General features: G+C 41.4%; 1 protein-coding gene across 1 annotated transcript in view; it reads right to left on the reverse strand.

The window, feature by feature from the left end:
* LOC130369210 (speedy protein 1-B-like) overlaps nt 1-22,439 on the reverse strand; it is a 45,638-nt gene extending 23,199 nt beyond the window's left edge. The window contains exon 1 of the mRNA XM_056574134.1: nt 22,280-22,439. Coding sequence (XP_056430109.1) covers nt 22,280-22,326 — 47 coding nt within the window. The 5' untranslated portion in view covers nt 22,327-22,439. The remainder of the gene's footprint in view (nt 1-22,279) is intronic.
* Between the last annotated feature and the right edge of the window lie 379 nt (nt 22,440-22,818).

A 22,818-nucleotide genomic window follows, 5' to 3' on the forward strand; every position in this document is an offset into this window, starting at 1 on the left:
ATTAGGGGGGCAGTCATCACATAATATTAGAGGGCAGTTATCACATATAACATTAGGGGGCAGTTATCACATATAACATTAGGGGGGCAGTTATCACATATAACATTAGGGGGGCAGTTATCACATATAACATTAGGGGGGCAGTCATCACATATAACATTAGGGGGCAGTTATCACATATAACATTGGGGGGCAGTTATAACATATAGCATTTGGCGGGCAGTTATAACATATAGCATTTGGCGGGCAGTCATCACATATAACATTAGGGGGGCAGTTATCACATATAACATTGGGGGGCAGTTATAACATATAACATTAGGGGGGCAGTTATCACATATAACATTAGGGGGGCAGTTATCACATATAACATTAGGGGGGCAGTTATCACATATAACATTAGGTGGGGCAGTCATCACATATAACATTGGGGGGCAGTTATAACATATGACATTAGGGGGGCAGTTATCACATATAACATTAGGGCGGTATTCATCACATATAGCATTAGGACGGTAGTCATCACATATAACATTTGGGGGCAGTTATCACATATAACATTAGGGGGGCAGTTATCACATATAACATTAGGGGGGCAGTTATAACATATAACATTAGGGGGGCAGTTATCACATATAACATTAGGGGGGCAGTCATCACATATAACATTAGGGGGCAGTTATAACATATAACATTAGGGGGGCAGTTATCACATATAACATTAGGGGGGCAGTTATCACATATAACATTAGGTGGGGCAGTCATCACATATAACATTGGGGGGCAGTTATAACATATAACATTAGGGGGGCAGTTATCACATATAACATTAGGGCGGTATTCATCACATATAACATTAGGGCGGTAGTCATCACATATAACATTTGGGGGGCAGTTATCACATATAACATTGGGGGGCAGTTATAACATATAACATTAGGGGGGCAGTTATCACATATAACATTAGGGGGGCAATTATCACATATAACATTAGGGGGGCAGTTATCACATATAACATTGGGGGACAGTTATCACATATAACATTAGGGGGGCAGTTATCACATATAACATTAGGGGGGCAGTTATCACATATAACATTAGGGGGGCAGTTATCACATATAATATTAGGGGGGCAGTCATCACATATAACATTAGGGGGGCAGTTATCACATATAACATTAGGGGGGCAGTTATCACATATAATATTAGGGGGGCAGTCATCACATATAACATTAGGGGGGCAGTCATCACATATAACATTAGGGGGGCAGTCATCACATAATATTAGAGGGCAGTTATCACATATAACATTAGGGGGCAGTTATCACATATAACATTAGGGGGGCAGTTATCACATATAACATTAGGGGGGCAGTTATCACATATAACATTAGGGGGGCAGTTATCACATATAACATTAGGGGGGCAGTCATCACATATAACATTAGGGGGGCAGTTATCACATATAACATTGGGGGGCAGTTATAACATATAACATTTGGCGGGCAGTTATCACATATAACATTAGGGGCCCAGTCATCACATATAACATTAGGGGGGCAGTTATCACATATAATATTGGGGGGCAGTTATAACATATAACATTAGGGGGCAGTTATCACATATAACATTAGGGGGGCAGTTATCACATATAACATTAGGGGGGCAGTTATCACATATAACATTAGGTGGGGCAGTCATCACATATAACATTGGGGGGCAGTTATAACATATGACATTAGGGGGGCAGTTATCACATATAACATTAGGGCGGTATTCATCACATATAGCGTTAGGGCGGTAGTCATCACATATAACATTTGGGGGCAGTTATCACATATAACATTAGGGGGGCAGTTATCACATATAACATTAGGGGGGCAGTTATCACATATAACATTAGGGGGGCAGTTATAACATATAACATTAGGGGGGCAGTTATCACATATAACATTAGGGGGGCAGTCATCACATATAACATTAGGGGGCAGTTATAACATATAACATTAGGGGGGCAGTTATCACATATAACATTAGGGGGCAGTTATCACATATAACATTAGGGGGGCAGTCATCACATATAACATTAGGGGGGCAGTTATCACATATAATATTAGAGGGCAGTTATCACATATAACATTAGGGGGCAGTTATCACATATAACATTAGGGGGGCAGTTATCACATATAACATTAGGGGGGCAGTTATCACATATAACATTAGGGGGGCAGTCATCACATATAACATTAGGGGGGCAGTTATCACATATAACATTGGGGGGCAGTTATAACATATAACATTAGGGGGGCAGTTATCACATAAAACATTAGGGGGGCAGTTATCACATATAACATTAGGTGGGGCAGTCATCACATATAACATTGGGGGGCAGTTATAACATATAACATTAGGGGGGCAGTTATCACATATAACATTAGGGCGGTATTCATCACATATAACATTAGGTGGGGCAGTTATCACATATAACATTGGGGGGTAGTTATAACATATAACATTAGGGGGGCAGTTATCACATATAACATTAGGGGGGCAATTATCACATATAACATTAGGGGGGCAGTTATCACATATAACATTAGGGGGGCAGTCATCACATATAACATTAGGGGGGCAGTCATCACATATAACATTAGGGGAGCAGTTATCACATATAACATTAGGGGGCAGTTATCACATATAACATTAGGGGGGCAGTTATCACATATAACATTGGGGGGGGCAGTTATCACATATAATATTAGAGGGCAGTTATCACATATAATATTGGGGGGGCAGTTGTCACATACAACATTAGGGGGCAGTTGTCACATATAACATTAGGGGGGCAGTTATCACATACAACATTAGGGGGCAGTTATCACATACAACATTAGGGGGGCAGTTATCACATATAACATTAGGGGGGCAGTTATCATATATAACATTAGGGGGGCAGTTATCACATATAACATTAGGGGGGCAGTTATCACATATAACATTAGGGGGGCAGTTATCACATATAACATTAGGGGGGCAGTCATCACATATAACATTAGGGGGCAGTTATCACATATAACATTGGGGGGCAGTTATAACATATAACATTAGGGGGGCAGTTATCACATATAACATTAGGGGGGCAGTCATCACATATAACATTAGGGGGGCAGTTATCACATATAACATTGGGGGGCAGTTATAACATATAACATTAGGGGGCAGTTATCACATATAACATTAGGGGGGCAGTTATCACATATAACATTGGGGGGCAGTTATAACATATAACATTAGGGGGGCAGTTATAACATATAACATTAGGGGGGCAGTTATCACATATAACATTAGGGGGGCAGTCATCACATATAACATTAGGGGGGGCAGTTATCACATAAAACATTAGGGGGGCAGTTATCACATAAAACATTAGGGGGGCCGTTATCACATATAACATTAGGGGGGCCGTTATCACATATAACATTAGGGGGGCAGTTATCACATAACATTAGGGGGGCAGTTATCACATATAACATTAGGGGGGCAGTCATCACATATAACATTAGGGGGGCAGTTATCACATATAATATTAGAGGGCAGTAATCACATATAACATTAGGGGGGCAGTTATCACATATAACATTAGGGGGCAGTTATCACATATAACATTAGGGGGGCAGTTATCACATATAACATTAGGGGGGCAGTTATCACTTATAACATTAGGGGGCAGTCATCACATATAACAATAGGGGGCAGTCATCACATATAACATTAGGGCGGCAGTTATCACATAACATTGGGGGGCAGTTATCACATATAACATTAGGGGGGCAGTCATCACATATAACATTAGGGGCGCAGTCATCACATAGAACATTAGGGGGCAGTTATCACATAAAACATTAGGTGGGGCAGTCATCACATATAACATTGGGGGGCAGTTATAACATATAACATTAGGGGGGCAGTTATCACATATAACATTAGGGCGGTATTCATCACATATAACATTAGGGCGGTAGTCATCACATATAACATTTGGGGGGCAGTTATCACATATAACATTGGGGGCAGTTATAACATATAACATTAGGGGCAGTTATCACATATAACATTAGGGGGGCAGTTATCACATATAACATTAGGGGAGCAGTTATCACATATAACATTAGGGGGGCAGTTATCACATATAACATTAGGGGGGCAGTTATCACATATAACATTGGGGGGGCAGTTATCACATATAATATTAGAGGGCAGTTATCACATATAATATTGGGGGGGCAGTTGTCACAAACAACATTAGGGGGCAGTTGTCACATATAACATTAGGGGGGCAGTTATCACATACAACATTAGGGGGCAGTTATCACATACAACATTAGGGGGGCAGTTATCACATATAACATTAGGGGGGCAGTTATCATATATAACATTAGGGGGGCAGTTATCACATATAACATTAGGGGGGCAGTTATCACATATAACATTAGGGGGGCAGTTATCACATATAACATTAGGGGGGCAGTCATCACATATAACATTAGGGGGCAGTTATCACATACAACATTGGGGGGCAGTTATAACATATAACATTTGGGGGGCAGTTATCACATATAACATTAGGGGGGCAGTCATCACATATAACATTAGGGGGGCAGTTATCACATATAACATTGGGGGGCAGTTATAACATATAACATTAGGGGGCAGTTATCACATATAACATTAGGGGGGCAGTTATCACATATAACATTGGGGGGCAGTTATAACATATAACATTAGGGGGGCAGTTATAACATATAACATTAGGGGGGCAGTTATCACATATAATATTAGGGGGGCAGTCATCACATATAACATTAGGGGGGGCAGTTATCACATAAAACATTAGGGGGGCAGTTATCACATAAAACATTAGGGGGGCCGTTATCACATATAACATTAGGGGGGCCGTTATCACATATAACATTAGGGGGGCAGTTATCACATATAACATTAGGGGGGCAGTTATCACATATAACATTAGGGGGGCAGTCATCACATATAACATTAGGGGGGCAGTCATCACATATAACATTAGGGGAGCAGTTATCACATATAACATTAGGGGGGCAGTTATCACATATAACATTAGGGGGGCAGTTATCACATATAACATTGGGGGGGCAGTTATCACATATAATATTAGAGGGCAGTTATCACATATAATATTGGGGGGGCAGTTGTCACAAACAACATTAGGGGGCAGTTGTCACATATAACATTAGGGGGGCAGTTATCACATACAACATTAGGGGGCAGTTATCACATACAACATTAGGGGGCAGTTATCACATATAACATTAGGGGGGCAGTTATCATATATAACATTAGGGGGGCAGTTATCACATATAACATTAGGGGGGCAGTTATCACATATAACATTAGGGGGGCAGTTATCACATATAACATTAGGGGGGCAGTCATCACATATAACATTGGGGGGCAGTTATAACATATAACATTAGGGGGGCAGTTATAACATATAACATTAGGGGGGCAGTTAACACATATAACATTAGGGGGGCAGTCATCACATATAACATTAGGGGGGCAGTTATCACATATAACATTGGGGGGCAGTTATAACATATAACATTAGGGGGCAGTTATCACATATAACATTAGGGGGGCAGTTATCACATATAACATTGGGGGGCAGTTATAACATATAACATTAGGGGGGCAGTTATAACATATAACATTAGTGGGGCAGTTATCACATATAATATTGGGGGGGCAGTCATCACATATAACATTAGGGTGGGCAGTTATCACATAAAACATTAGGGGGGCAGTTATCACATAAAACATTAGGGGGGCAGTTATCACATAAAACATTAGGGGGGCCGTTATCACATATAACATTAGGGGGCAGTTATCACATATAACATTAGGGGGGCAGTTATCACATATAACATTAGGGGGGCAGTTATCACATATAACATTAGGGGGCAGTCATCACATATAACAATAGGGGGCAGTCATCACATATAACATTAGGGCGGCAGTTATCACATAACATTGGGGGGCAGTTATCACATATAACATTAGGGGGGCAGTCATCACATATAACATTAGGGGCGCAGTCATCACATATAACATTAGGGGGCAGTTATCACATAAAACATTAGGGGGGCAGTTATCACATATAACATTAGGGGGGCAGTCATCACATATAACATTAGGGGGGCAGTTATTACATATAACATTAGGGGGGCAGTTATCACATATAACATTAGGGGGGCAGTTATCACACATAACATTAGGGGGGCAATTATCACATATAACATTAGGGGGGCAGTCATCACATATAACATTAGGGGGGCAGTCATCACATATAACATTAGGGGGCAGTTATCACATAAAACATTAGGGGGGCAGTTATCACATATAACATTAGGGGGGCAGTCATCACATATAACATTAGGGGGGCAGTTATCACATAAAACATTGGGGGGGCAGTTATCACATAAAACATTAGGGGGGCCGTTATCACATATAACATTAGGGGGGCAGTTATCACATATAACATTAGGGGGGCAGTCATCACATATTACATTAGGGGGGCAGTCATGACATATAACATTAGGGGGCAGTTATCACATAAAACATTAGGCGGGCAGTTATCACATAAAACATTAGGGGGGCAGTTATCACATGTAACATTGGGGGGCAGTTATCACATATAACATTGGGGGCAGTTATCACATATAACATTAGGGGGGCAGTCATCACATATAACATTAGGGGGGCAGTCATCACATATAACATTAGGGGGCAGTTATCACATATAACATTAGGGGAGCAGTTATCACATATAACATTAGGGGGGCAGTTATCACATATAACATTAGGGGGCAGTCATCACATATAACAATAGGGGGCAGTCATCTCATATAACATTAGGGCGGCAGTTATCACATAACATTGGGGGGCAGTTATCACATATAACATTAGGGGGGCAGTCATCACATATAACATTAGGGGCGCAGTCATCACATAGAACATTAGGGGGCAGTTATCACATAAAACATTAGGGGGGGCAGTTATCACATAAAACATTAGGGGGGCAGTTATCACATATAACATTAGGGGGGCAGTTATCACATATAACATTGGGGGGCAGTTATAACATATAACATTAGGGGGCAGTTATCACATATAACATTAGGGGGGCAGTCATCACATATAACATTAGGGGGCAGTTATCACATATAACATTAGGGGGGCAGTTATCACATATAACATTAGGGGGCAATAATCACATATAACATTAGGGGGGCAGTTATCACATATAACATTAGGGGGGCAGTCATCACATATAACATTAGGGGGGCAGTTATCACATAAAACATTAGGGGGGCAGTTATCACATAAAACATTAGGGGGGCCGTTATCACATATAACATTAGGGGGGCAGTTATCACATATAACATTAGGGGGGCAGTTATCACATATAACATTAGGGGGGCAGTTATCACATATAACATTAGGGGGGCAGTTATCACACATAACATTAGGGGGGCAATTATCACATATAACATTAGGGGGGCAGTCATCACATATAACATTAGGGGGGCAGTCATCACATATAACATTAGGGGGCAGTTATCACATAAAACATTAGGGGGGCAGTTATCACATATAACATTAGGGGGGCAGTCATCACAAAGAACATTAGGGGGGCAGTTATCACATAAAACATTGGGGGGGCAGTTATCACATAAAACATTAGGGGGGCCGTTATCACATATAACATTAGGGGGGCAGTTATTACATATAACATTAGGGGGGCAGTTATCACATATAACATTAGGGGGGCAGTTATCACACATAACATTAGGGGGGCAATTATCACATATAACATTAGGGGGGCAGTCATCACATATAACATTAGGGGGGCAGTCATCACATATAACATTAGGGGGCAGTTATCACATAAAACATTAGGGGGGCAGTTATCACATATAACATTAGGGGGGCAGTCATCACAAAGAACATTAGGGGGGCAGTTATCACATAAAACATTGGGGGGGCAGTTATCACATAAAACATTAGGGGGGCCGTTATCACATATAACATTAGGGGGGCAGTTATTACATATAACATTAGGGGGGCAGTTATCACATATAACATTAGGGGGGCAGTTATCACACATAACATTAGGGGGGCAATTATCACATATAACATTAGGGGGGCAGTCATCACATATAACATTAGGGGGGCAGTCATCACATATAACATTAGGGGGCAGTTATCACATAAAACATTAGGGGGGCAGTTATCACATATAACATTAGGGGGGCAGTCATCACATATAACATTAGGGGGGCAGTTATCACATAAAACATTGGGGGGGCAGTTATCACATAAAACATTAGGGGGGCCGTTATCACATATAACATTAGGGGGGCAGTTATCACATATAACATTAGGGGGGCAGTCATCACATATTACATTAGGGGGGCAGTCATGACATATAACATTAGGGGGCAGTTATCACATAAAACATTAGGCGGGCAGTTATCACATAAAACATTAGGGCGGCAGTTATCACATATAACATTAGGGGGGCAGTTATCACATATAACATTAGGGGGGAAGTCATCACATATAACATTAGGGGGGCAGTCATCACATATAAAATTAGGGGGCAGTTATCACATATAACATTAGGGGGGCAGTTATCACATATAACATTAGGGGGGCAGTTATCACATATAACATTAGGGGGCAGTCATCACATATAACATTAGGGGGCAGTCATCACATATAACAATAGGGGGCAGTCATCTCATATGACATTAGGGCGGCAGTTATCACATAACATTGGGGGGCAGTTATCACATATAACATTAGGGGGGCAGTCATCACATATAACATTAGGGGCGCAGTCATCACATAGAACATTAGGAGGGGCAGTTATCACATAAAACATTAGGGGGGCAGTTATCACATATAACATTAGCGGGGCAGTTATCACATATAACATTGGGGGGCAGTTATAACATATAACATTAGGGGGCAGTTATAACATATAACATTAGGGGGCAGTTATCACATATAACATTAGGGGGGCAGTCATCACATATAACATTATGGGGCAGTTATCACATATAACATTAGGGGGGCAGTTATCACATAACATTAGGGGGCAATAATCACATATAACATTAGGGGGGCAGTTATCACATATAACATTAGGGGGGCAGTCATCACATATAACATTAGGGGGGCAGTTATCACATAAAACATTAGGGGGGCAGTTATCACATAAAACATTAGGGGGGCCGTTATCACATATAACATTAGGGGGGCAGTTATCACATATAACATTAGGGGGGCAGTCATCACATATAACATTAGGGGGGCAGTTATCACATATAATATTAGAGGGCAGTTATCACATATAACGTTAGGGGGGCAGTTATCACATATAACATTAGGGGGGCAGTCATCACATATAACAATAAGGGGCAGTCATCACATATAACATTAGGGGGGCAGTTATCACATATAACATTGGGGGACAGTTATAACATATAACATTAGGGGGGCAGTTATCACACATAACATTAGGGGGGCAATTATCACATATAACATTAGGGGGGCAGTCATCACATATAACATTAGGGGGGCAGTCATCACATATAACATTAGGGGGGCAGTTATCACATATAACATTAGGGGGGCAGTTATCACACATAACATTAGGGGGGCAATTATCACATATAACATTAGGGGGGCAGTCATCACATATAACATTAGGGGGGCAGTCATCACATATAACATTAGGGGGGCAGTCATGACATATAACATTAGGGGGCAGTTATCACATAAAACATTAGGCGGGCAGTTATCACATAAAACATTAGGGGGGCAGTTATCACATATAACATTGGGGGGCAGTTATCACATATAACATTGGGGGCAGTTATCACATATAACATTAGGGGGGCAGTCATCACATATAACATTAGGGGGGCAGTCATCACATATAACATTAGGGGGCAGTTATCACATATAACATTAGGGGAGCAGTTATCACATATAACATTAGGGGGGCAGTTATCACATATAACATTAGGGGGCAGTCATCACATATAACAATAGGGGGCAGTCATCTCATATAACATTAGGGCGGCAGTTATCACATATAACATTAGGGGCAGTTATCACATATAACATTAGGGGGGCAGTTATCACATATAACATTAGGGGGGCAGTTATCACATATAACATTAGGGGGGCAGTTATCACATATAACATTAGAGGGCAGTTATCACATATAACATTAGGGGGGCAGTTATCACATATAACATTAGGGGGGCAGTTATCACATATAATATTAGGGGGGCAGTCATCACATATAACATTAGGGGGGCAGTTATCACATATAACATTAGGGGGGCAGTTATCACATATAATATTAGGGGGCAGTCATCACATATAACATTAGGGGGGCAGTCATCACATATAACATTAGGGGGGCAGTCATCACATAATATTAGAGGGCAGTTATCACATATAACATTAGGGGGCAGTTATCACATATAACATTAGGGGGGCAGTTATCACATATAACATTAGGGGGGCAGTTATCACATATAACATTAGGGGGGCAGTCATCACATATAACATTAGGGGGCAGTTATCACATATAACATTGGGGGGCAGTTATAACATATAGCATTTGGCGGGCAGTTATAACATATAGCATTTGGCGGGCAGTCATCACATATAACATTAGGGGGGCAGTTATCACATATAACATTGGGGGGCAGTTATAACATATAACATTAGGGGGGCAGTTATCACATATAACATTAGGGGGGCAGTTATCACATATAACATTAGGGGGGCAGTTATCACATATAACATTAGGTGGGGCAGTCATCACATATAACATTGGGGGGCAGTTATAACATATGACATTAGGGGGGCAGTTATCACATATAACATTAGGGCGGTATTCATCACATATAGCATTAGGACGGTAGTCATCACATATAACATTTGGGGGCAGTTATCACATATAACATTAGGGGGGCAGTTATCACATATAACATTAGGGGGGCAGTTATAACATATAACATTAGGGGGGCAGTTATCACATATAACATTAGGGGGGCAGTCATCACATATAACATTAGGGGGCAGTTATAACATATAACATTAGGGGGGCAGTTATCACATATAACATTAGGGGGGCAGTTATCACATATAACATTAGGTGGGGCAGTCATCACATATAACATTGGGGGGCAGTTATAACATATAACATTAGGGGGGCAGTTATCACATATAACATTAGGGCGGTATTCATCACATATAACATTAGGGCGGTAGTCATCACATATAACATTTGGGGGGCAGTTATCACATATAACATTGGGGGGCAGTTATAACATATAACATTAGGGGGGCAGTTATCACATATAACATTAGGGGGGCAATTATCACATATAACATTAGGGGGGCAGTTATCACATATAACATTGGGGGACAGTTATCACATATAACATTAGGGGGGCAGTTATCACATAAAACATTAGGGGGGCAGTCATCACATATAACATTAGGGGCGCAGTCATCACATATAACATTAGGGGGCAGTTATCACATAAAACATTAGGGGGGCAGTTATCACATATAACATTAGGGGGGCAGTCATCACATATAACATTAGGGGCGCAGTCATCACATATAACATTAGGGGGCAGTTATCACATAAAACATTAGGGGGGCAGTTATCACATATAACATTAGGGGGGCAGTCATCACATATAACATTAGGGGGGCAGTTATTACATATAACATTAGGGGGGCAGTTATCACATATAACATTAGGGGGGCAGTTATCACACATAACATTAGGGGGGCAATTATCACATATAACATTAGGGGGGCAGTCATCACATATAACATTAGGGGGGCAGTCATCACATATAACATTAGGGGGCAGTTATCACATAAAACATTAGGGGGGCAGTTATCACATATAACATTAGGGGGGCAGTCATCACATATAACATTAGGGGGGCAGTTATCACATAAAACATTGGGGGGGCAGTTATCACATAAAACATTAGGGGGGCCGTTATCACATATAACATTAGGGGGGCAGTTATCACATATAACATTAGGGGGGCAGTCATCACATATTACATTAGGGGGGCAGTCATGACATATAACATTAGGGGGCAGTTATCACATAAAACATTAGGCGGGCAGTTATCACATAAAACATTAGGGGGGCAGTTATCACATGTAACATTGGGGGGCAGTTATCACATATAACATTGGGGGCAGTTATCACATATAACATTAGGGGGGCAGTCATCACATATAACATTAGGGGGGCAGTCATCACATATAACATTAGGGGGCAGTTATCACATATAACATTAGGGGAGCAGTTATCACATATAACATTAGGGGGGCAGTTATCACATATAACATTAGGGGGCAGTCATCACATATAACAATAGGGGGCAGTCATCTCATATAACATTAGGGCGGCAGTTATCACATAACATTGGGGGGCAGTTATCACATATAACATTAGGGGGGCAGTCATCACATATAACATTAGGGGCGCAGTCATCACATAGAACATTAGGGGGCAGTTATCACATAAAACATTAGGGGGGGCAGTTATCACATAAAACATTAGGGGGGCAGTTATCACATATAACATTAGGGGGGCAGTTATCACATATAACATTGGGGGGCAGTTATAACATATAACATTAGGGGGCAGTTATCACATATAACATTAGGGGGGCAGTCATCACATATAACATTAGGGGGCAGTTATCACATATAACATTAGGGGGGCAGTTATCACATATAACATTAGGGGGCAATAATCACATATAACATTAGGGGGGCAGTTATCACATATAACATTAGGGGGGCAGTCATCACATATAACATTAGGGGGGCAGTTATCACATAAAACATTAGGGGGGCAGTTATCACATAAAACATTAGGGGGGCCGTTATCACATATAACATTAGGGGGGCAGTTATCACATATAACATTAGGGGGGCAGTTATCACATATAACATTAGGGGGGCAGTTATCACATATAACATTAGGGGGGCAGTTATCACACATAACATTAGGGGGGCAATTATCACATATAACATTAGGGGGGCAGTCATCACATATAACATTAGGGGGGCAGTCATCACATATAACATTAGGGGGCAGTTATCACATAAAACATTAGGGGGGCAGTTATCACATATAACATTAGGGGGGCAGTCATCACAAAGAACATTAGGGGGGCAGTTATCACATAAAACATTGGGGGGGCAGTTATCACATAAAACATTAGGGGGGCCGTTATCACATATAACATTAGGGGGGCAGTTATTACATATAACATTAGGGGGGCAGTTATCACATATAACATTAGGGGGGCAGTTATCACACATAACATTAGGGGGGCAATTATCACATATAACATTAGGGGGGCAGTCATCACATATAACATTAGGGGGGCAGTCATCACATATAACATTAGGGGGCAGTTATCACATAAAACATTAGGGGGGCAGTTATCACATATAACATTAGGGGGGCAGTCATCACATATAACATTAGGGGGGCAGTTATCACATAAAACATTGGGGGGGCAGTTATCACATAAAACATTAGGGGGGCCGTTATCACATATAACATTAGGGGGGCAGTTATCACATATAACATTAGGGGGGCAGTCATCACATATTACATTAGGGGGGCAGTCATGACATATAACATTAGGGGGCAGTTATCACATAAAACATTAGGCGGGCAGTTATCACATAAAACATTAGGGCGGCAGTTATCACATATAACATTAGGGGGGCAGTTATCACATATAACATTAGGGGGGAAGTCATCACATATAACATTAGGGGGGCAGTCATCACATATAAAATTAGGGGGCAGTTATCACATATAACATTAGGGGGGCAGTTATCACATATAACATTAGGGGGGCAGTTATCACATATAACATTAGGGGGCAGTCATCACATATAACATTAGGGGGCAGTCATCACATATAACAATAGGGGGCAGTCATCTCATATGACATTAGGGCGGCAGTTATCACATAACATTGGGGGGCAGTTATCACATATAACATTAGGGGGGCAGTCATCACATATAACATTAGGGGCGCAGTCATCACATAGAACATTAGGGGGGGCAGTTATCACATAAAACATTAGGGGGGCAGTTATCACATATAACATTAGCGGGGCAGTTATCACATATAACATTGGGGGGCAGTTATAACATATAACATTAGGGGGCAGTTATAACATATAACATTAGGGGGCAGTTATCACATATAACATTAGGGGGGCAGTCATCACATATAACATTATGGGGCAGTTATCACATATAACATTAGGGGGGCAGTTATCACATAACATTAGGGGGCAATAATCACATATAACATTAGGGGGGCAGTTATCACATATAACATTAGGGGGGCAGTCATCACATATAACATTAGGGGGGCAGTTATCACATAAAACATTAGGGGGGCAGTTATCACATAAAACATTAGGGGGGCCGTTATCACATATAACATTAGGGGGGCAGTTATCACATATAACATTAGGGGGGCAGTCATCACATATAACATTAGGGGGGCAGTTATCACATATAATATTAGAGGGCAGTTATCACATATAACGTTAGGGGGGCAGTTATCACATATAACATTAGGGGGGCAGTCATCACATATAACAATAAGGGGCAGTCATCACATATAACATTAGGGGGGCAGTTATCACATATAACATTGGGGGACAGTTATAACATATAACATTAGGGGGGCAGTTATCACACATAACATTAGGGGGGCAATTATCACATATAACATTAGGGGGGCAGTCATCACATATAACATTAGGGGGGCAGTCATCACATATAACATTAGGGGGGCAGTTATCACATATAACATTAGGGGGGCAGTTATCACACATAACATTAGGGGGGCAATTATCACATATAACATTAGGGGGGCAGTCATCACATATAACATTAGGGGGGCAGTCATCACATATAACATTAGGGGGGCAGTCATCACATATAACATTAGGGGGGCAGTCATGACATATAACATTAGGGGGCAGTTATCACATAAAACATTAGGCGGGCAGTTATCACATAAAACATTAGGGGGGCAGTTATCACATATAACATTGGGGGGCAGTTATCACATATAACATTGGGGGCAGTTATCACATATAACATTAGGGGGGCAGTCATCACATATAACATTAGGGGGGCAGTCATCACATATAACATTAGGGGGCAGTTATCACATATAACATTAGGGGAGCAGTTATCACATATAACATTAGGGGGGCAGTTATCACATATAACATTAGGGGGCAGTCATCACATATAACAATAGGGGGCAGTCATCTCATATAACATTAGGGCGGCAGTTATCACATAACATTGGGGGGCAGTTATCACATATAACATTAGGGGGGCAGTCATCACATATAACATTAGGGGCGCAGTCATCACATAGAACATTAGGGGGCAGTTATCACATAAAACATTAGGGGGGGCAGTTATCACATAAAACATTAGGGGGGCAGTTATCACATATAACATTAGGGGGGCAGTTATCACATATAACATTGGGGGGCAGTTATAACATATAACATTAGGGGGCAGTTATCACATATAACATTAGGGGGGCAGTCATCACATATAACATTAGGGGGCAGTTATCACATATAACATTAGGGGGGCAGTTATCACATATAACATTAGGGGGCAATAATCACATATAACATTAGGGGGGCAGTTATCACATATAACATTAGGGGGGCAGTCATCACATATAACATTAGGGGGGCAGTTATCACATAAAACATTAGGGGGGCCGTTATCACATAAAACATTAGGCGGGCAGTTATCACATAAAACATTAGGGCGGCAGTTATCACATATAACATTAGGGGGGCAGTTATCACATATAACATTAGGGGGGAAGTCATCACATATAACATTAGGGGGGCAGTCATCACATATAAAATTAGGGGGCAGTTATCACATATAACATTAGGGGGGCAGTTATCACATATAACATTAGGGGGGCAGTTATCACATATAACATTAGGGGGCAGTCATCACATATAACATTAGGGGGCAGTCATCACATATAACAATAGGGGGCAGTCATCTCATATGACATTAGGGCGGCAGTTATCACATAACATTGGGGGGCAGTTATCACATATAACATTAGGGGGGCAGTCATCACATATAACATTAGGGGCGCAGTCATCACATAGAACATTAGGGGGGGCAGTTATCACATAAAACATTAGGGGGGCAGTTATCACATATAACATTAGCGGGGCAGTTATCACATATAACATTGGGGGGCAGTTATAACATATAACATTAGGGGGCAGTTATAACATATAACATTAGGGGGCAGTTATCACATATAACATTAGGGGGGCAGTCATCACATATAACATTATGGGGCAGTTATCACATATAACATTAGGGGGGCAGTTATCACATAACATTAGGGGGCAATAATCACATATAACATTAGGGGGGCAGTTATCACATATAACATTAGGGGGGCAGTCATCACATATAACATTAGGGGGGCAGTTATCACATAAAACATTAGGGGGCAGTTATCACATAAAACATTAGGGGGGCCGTTATCACATATAACATTAGGGGGGCAGTTATCACATATAACATTAGGGGGGCAGTCATCACATATAACATTAGGGGGGCAGTTATCACATATAATATTAGAGGGCAGTTATCACATATAACGTTAGGGGGGCAGTTATCACATATAACATTAGGGGGGCAGTCATCACATATAACAATAAGGGGCAGTCATCACATATAACATTAGGGGGGCAGTTATCACATATAACATTGGGGGACAGTTATAACATATAACATTAGGGGGGCAGTTATCACACATAACATTAGGGGGGCAATTATCACATATAACATTAGGGGGGCAGTCATCACATATAACATTAGGGGGGCAGTCATCACATATAACATTAGGGGGGCAGTTATCACATATAACATTAGGGGGGCAGTTATCACACATAACATTAGGGGGGCAATTATCACATATAACATTAGGGGGGCAGTCATCACATATAACATTAGGGGGGCAGTCATCACATATAACATTAGGGGGGCAGTCATGACATATAACATTAGGGGGCAGTTATCACATAAAACATTAGGCGGGCAGTTATCACATAAAACATTAGGGGGGCAGTTATCACATATAACATTGGGGGGCAGTTATCACATATAACATTGGGGGCAGTTATCACATATAACATTAGGGGGGCAGTCATCACATATAACATTAGGGGGGCAGTCATCACATATAACATTAGGGGGCAGTTATCACATATAACATTAGGGGAGCAGTTATCACATATAACATTAGGGGGGCAGTTATCACATATAACATTAGGGGGCAGTCATCACATATAACAATAGGGGGCAGTCATCTCATATAACATTAGGGCGGCAGTTATCACATAACATTGGGGGGCAGTTATCACATATAACATTAGGGGGGCAGTCATCACATATAACATTAGGGGCGCAGTCATCACATAGAACATTAGGGGGCAGTTATCACATAAAACATTAGGGGGGGCAGTTATCACATAAAACATTAGGGGGGCAGTTATCACATATAACATTAGGGGGGCAGTTATCACATATAACATTGGGGGGCAGTTATAACATATAACATTAGGGGGCAGTTATCACATATAACATTAGGGGGGCAGTCATCACATATAACATTAGGGGGCAGTTATCACATATAACATTAGGGGGGCAGTTATCACATATAACATTAGGGGGCAATAATCACATATAACATTAGGGGGGCAGTTATCACATATAACATTAGGGGGGCAGTCATCACATATAACATTAGGGGGGCAGTTATCACATAAAACATTAGGGGGGCCGTTATCACATAAAACATTAGGGGGGCCGTTATCACATATAACATTAGGGGGGCAGTTATCACATATAACATTAGGGGGGCAGTTATCACATATAACATTAGGGGGGCAGTTATCACATATAACATTAGGGGGGCAGTTATCACACATAACATTAGGGGGGCAATTATCACATATAACATTAGGGGGGCAGTCATCACATATAACATTAGGGGGGCAGTCATCACATATAACATTAGGGGGCAGTTATCACATAAAACATTAGGGGGGCAGTTATCACATATAACATTAGGGGGGCAGTCATCACATATAACATTAGGGGGGCAGTTATCACATAAAACATTAGGGGGGGCAGTTATCACATAAAACATTAGGGGGGCCGTTATCACATATAACATTAGGGGGGCAGTTATTACATATAACATTAGGGGGGCAGTTATCACATATAACATTAGGGGGGCAGTTATCACACATAACATTAGGGGGGCAATTATCACATATAACATTAGGGGGGCAGTCATCACATATAACATTAGGGGGGCAGTCATCACATATAACATTAGGGGGCAGTTATCACATAAAACATTAGGGGGGCAGTTATCACATATAACATTAGGGGGGCAGTCATCACATATAACATTAGGGGGGCAGTTATCACATAAAACATTGGGGGGGCAGTTATCACATAAAACATTAGGGGGGCCGTTATCACATATAACATTAGGGGGGCAGTTATCACATATAACATTAGGGGGGCAGTCATCACATATTACATTAGGGGGGCAGTCATGACATATAACATTAGGGGGCAGTTATCACATAAAACATTAGGCGGGCAGTTATCACATAAAACATTAGGGCGGCAGTTATCACATATAACATTAGGGGGGCAGTTATCACATATAACATTAGGGGGGAAGTCATCACATATAACATTAGGGGGGCAGTCATCACATATAAAATTAGGGGGCAGTTATCACATATAACATTAGGGGGGCAGTTATCACATATAACATTAGGGGGGCAGTTATCACATATAACATTAGGGGGCAGTCATCACATATAACATTAGGGGGCAGTCATCACATATAACAATAGGGGGCAGTCATCTCATATAACATTAGGGCGGCAGTTATCACATAACATTGGGGGGCAGTTATCACATATAACATTAGGGGGGCAGTCATCACATATAACATTAGGGGCGCAGTCATCACATAGAACATTAGGGGGGGCAGTTATCACATAAAACATTAGGGGGGCAGTTATCACATATAACATTAGGGGGGCAGTTATCACATATAACATTGGGGGGCAGTTATAACATATAACATTAGGGGGCAGTTATAACATATAACATTAGGGGGCAGTTATCACATATAACATTAGGGGGCAGTTATCACATATAACATTAGGGGGGCAGTCATCACATATAACATTAGGGGGCAGTTATCACATATAACATTAGGGGGGCAGTTATCACATAACATTAGGGGGCAATAATCACATATAACATTAGGGGGGCAGTTATCACACATAACATTAGGGGGGCAGTCATCACATATAACATTAGGGGGGCAGTTATCACATAAAACATTAGGGGGGCAGTTATCACATAAAACATTAGGGGGGCCGTTATCACATATAACATTAGGGGGGCAGTTATCACATATAACATTAGGGGGCAGTCATCACATATAACATTAGGGGGGCAGTTATCACATATAATATTAGAGGGCAGTTATCACATATAACGTTAGGGGGGCAGTTATCACATATAACATTAGGGGGGCAGTCATCACATATAACAATAAGGGGCAGTCATCACATATAACATTAGGGGGGCAGTTATCACATATAACATTGGGGGACAGTTATAACATATAACATTAGGGGGGCAGTTATCACACATAACATTAGGGGGGCAATTATCACATATAACATTAGGGGGGCAGTCATCACATATAACATTAGGGGGGCAGTCATCACATATAACATTAGGGGGGCAGTTATCACATATAACATTAGGGGGGCAGTTATCACACATAACATTAGGGGGGCAATTATCACATATAACATTAGGGGGGCAGTCATCACATATAACATTAGGGGGGCAGTCATCACATATAACATTAGGGGGCAGTTATCACATAAAACATTAGGGGGGCAGTTATCACATATAACATTAGGGGGGCAGTCATCACATATAACATTAGGGGGGCAGTTATCACATAAAACATTGGGGGGGCAGTTATCACATAAAACATTAGGGGGGCCGTTATCACATATAACATTAGGGGGGCAGTTATCACATATAACATTAGGGGGGCAGTTATCGCATATAACATTAGGGGGGCAGTTATCACACATAACATTAGGGGGGCAATTATCACATATAACATTAGGGGGGCAGTCATCACATATAACATTAGGGGGGCAGTCATCACATATAACATTAGGGGGCAGTTATCACATAAAACATTAGGGGGGCAGTTATCACATATAACATTAGGGGGGCAGTCATCACATATAACATTAGGGGGGCAGTTATCACATAAAACATTGGGGGGGCAGTTATCACATAAAACATTAGGGGGGCCGTTATCACATATAACATTAGGGGGGCAGTTATCACATATAACATTAGGGGGGCAGTCATCACATATTACATTAGGGGGGCAGTCATGACATATAACATTAGGGGGCAGTTATCACATAAAACATTAGGCGGGCAGTTATCACATAAAACATTAGGGGGGCAGTTATCACATATAACATTAGGGGGGCAGTTATCACATATAACATTAGGGGGGAAGTCATCACATATAACATTAGGGGAGCAGTTATCACATATAACATTAGGGGGCAGTTATCACATATAACATTAGGGGGGCAGTTATCACATAAAACATTAGGGAGGCAGTTATCACATATAACATTAGGGGGGCAGTTATCACATATAACATTGGGGGGCAGTTATAACATATAACATTAGGGGGCAGTTATCACATATAACATTGGGGGCAGTTATCACATATAACATTAGGGGGGCAGTTATCACATATAACATTAGGGGGGCAGTTATCACATAAAACATTAGGGGGGCCGTTATCACATATAACATTAGGGGGGCAGTTATCACATATAACATTAGGGGGGCAGTCATCACATATAACATTAGGGGGCAGTTATCACATAAAACATTAGGCGGGCAGTTATCACATAAAACATTAGGGGGGCAGTTATCACATATAACATTAGGGGGGCAGTTATCACATATAACATTAGGGGGGCAGTCATCACATATAACATTAGGGGAGCAGTTATCACATATAACATTAGGGGGCAGTTATCACATATAACATTAGGGGGGAAGTTATCACATATAACATTGGGGGGGCAGTTATCACATATAATATTGGGGGGGCAGTGGTCACATACAACATTAGGGGGGCAGTTATCACATATAACATTAGGGGGCAGTTATCACATACAACATTAGGGGGGCAGTTATCACATACAACATTAGGGGGGCAGTTATCACATACAACATTAGGGGGGCAGTTATCACATATAACATTAGGGGGGCAGTTATCACATATAACATTAGGGGGCAGTTATCACATACAACATTAGGGGGGCAGTTATCACATACAACATTAGGGGGGCAGTTATCACATACAACATTAGGGGGGCAGTTATCACATATAACATTAGGGGGGCAGTTATCACATATAACATTAGGGGGGCAGTTATCACATATAATATTAGGGGGGCAGTTATCACATATAACATTAGGGGGGCAGTTATCACATACAGCATTAGGGGCAATTAGCATATACACTGGTAGCAGTTATACATGGAGGCTCAGTAGTGTGGTTGCACTGCACATGACAGTTTATGGGACATGCTCAGTACAAACGTTAGAAAGGGAAAAAAAAACATCATAGACAGTACTGGGGGAGATTTATCAAAATGTTTGGCTGAGAATAGTGTTGCAGTTGCCCATAGCAACCAATCAGATTGCTTTAAAAAAAATGTTTTAAAGGCCTCTGAAAAAGGGAGAAAGCTGATTGGTTGCTATGGCAACTGGTTAACATTTTCTCTACATTTTTGCTAAATCTTCCCTTAGTGGATGGCAGAAAAACAACTCTTAGTTTTTGAAGACTGTCTGTGAATGTACCCCTATAAAATGGTGTAGTGATGTGTCCTCTATACTTACCACTCCTCCTCATACAGGGCTGTCAGTTCTCTCTTCCTCTTCCTCATGGTGTCGCCTCTTCTTTTCTTCTCTTCCTTGCCGCCTCCTCCTCCTCGCCTCTCCTCCTCCTCGCCTCTCCTTCTCTCCTCCGCCACCTCCTCCTCTCCTCCGCCTCGCCTCCTCCTCGCCTCTCCTCCTCTCCTCTGCCGCCTCCTCCTCTCCTCCGCCTCCTACTCGTCTCCTCCTCCTCGCCTCTCCTCAAAATCTGTAGAAATTGATGGGGGTCGCTGTCCAAAAAAAAGTCACTTCTCGCTGAGAAATAAGGAGCCGGTCTCAACTCTAGAAGAGCAATCGCAGACTGGCACCAACTGTCATTTTCTGTTGCTGTTTGTTTGCAAAACCCTGCGATCCTATTGGTCGATGGGTCTGGCTATTGGATGACAGTTGGAAATTTAAAGAGACAGTACACTCTAATAATATGATAGTGCAGTACAATATGTTACATGAGCTTGCGCTATGATTACATCGTCCCAATGAACTGACGTTTGAAAAACAGCAAC

Source organism: Hyla sarda, chromosome 4 (genome assembly GCF_029499605.1).
Source record: "Hyla sarda isolate aHylSar1 chromosome 4, aHylSar1.hap1, whole genome shotgun sequence".
Taxonomy (NCBI): Eukaryota; Metazoa; Chordata; class Amphibia; order Anura; family Hylidae; genus Hyla; species Hyla sarda.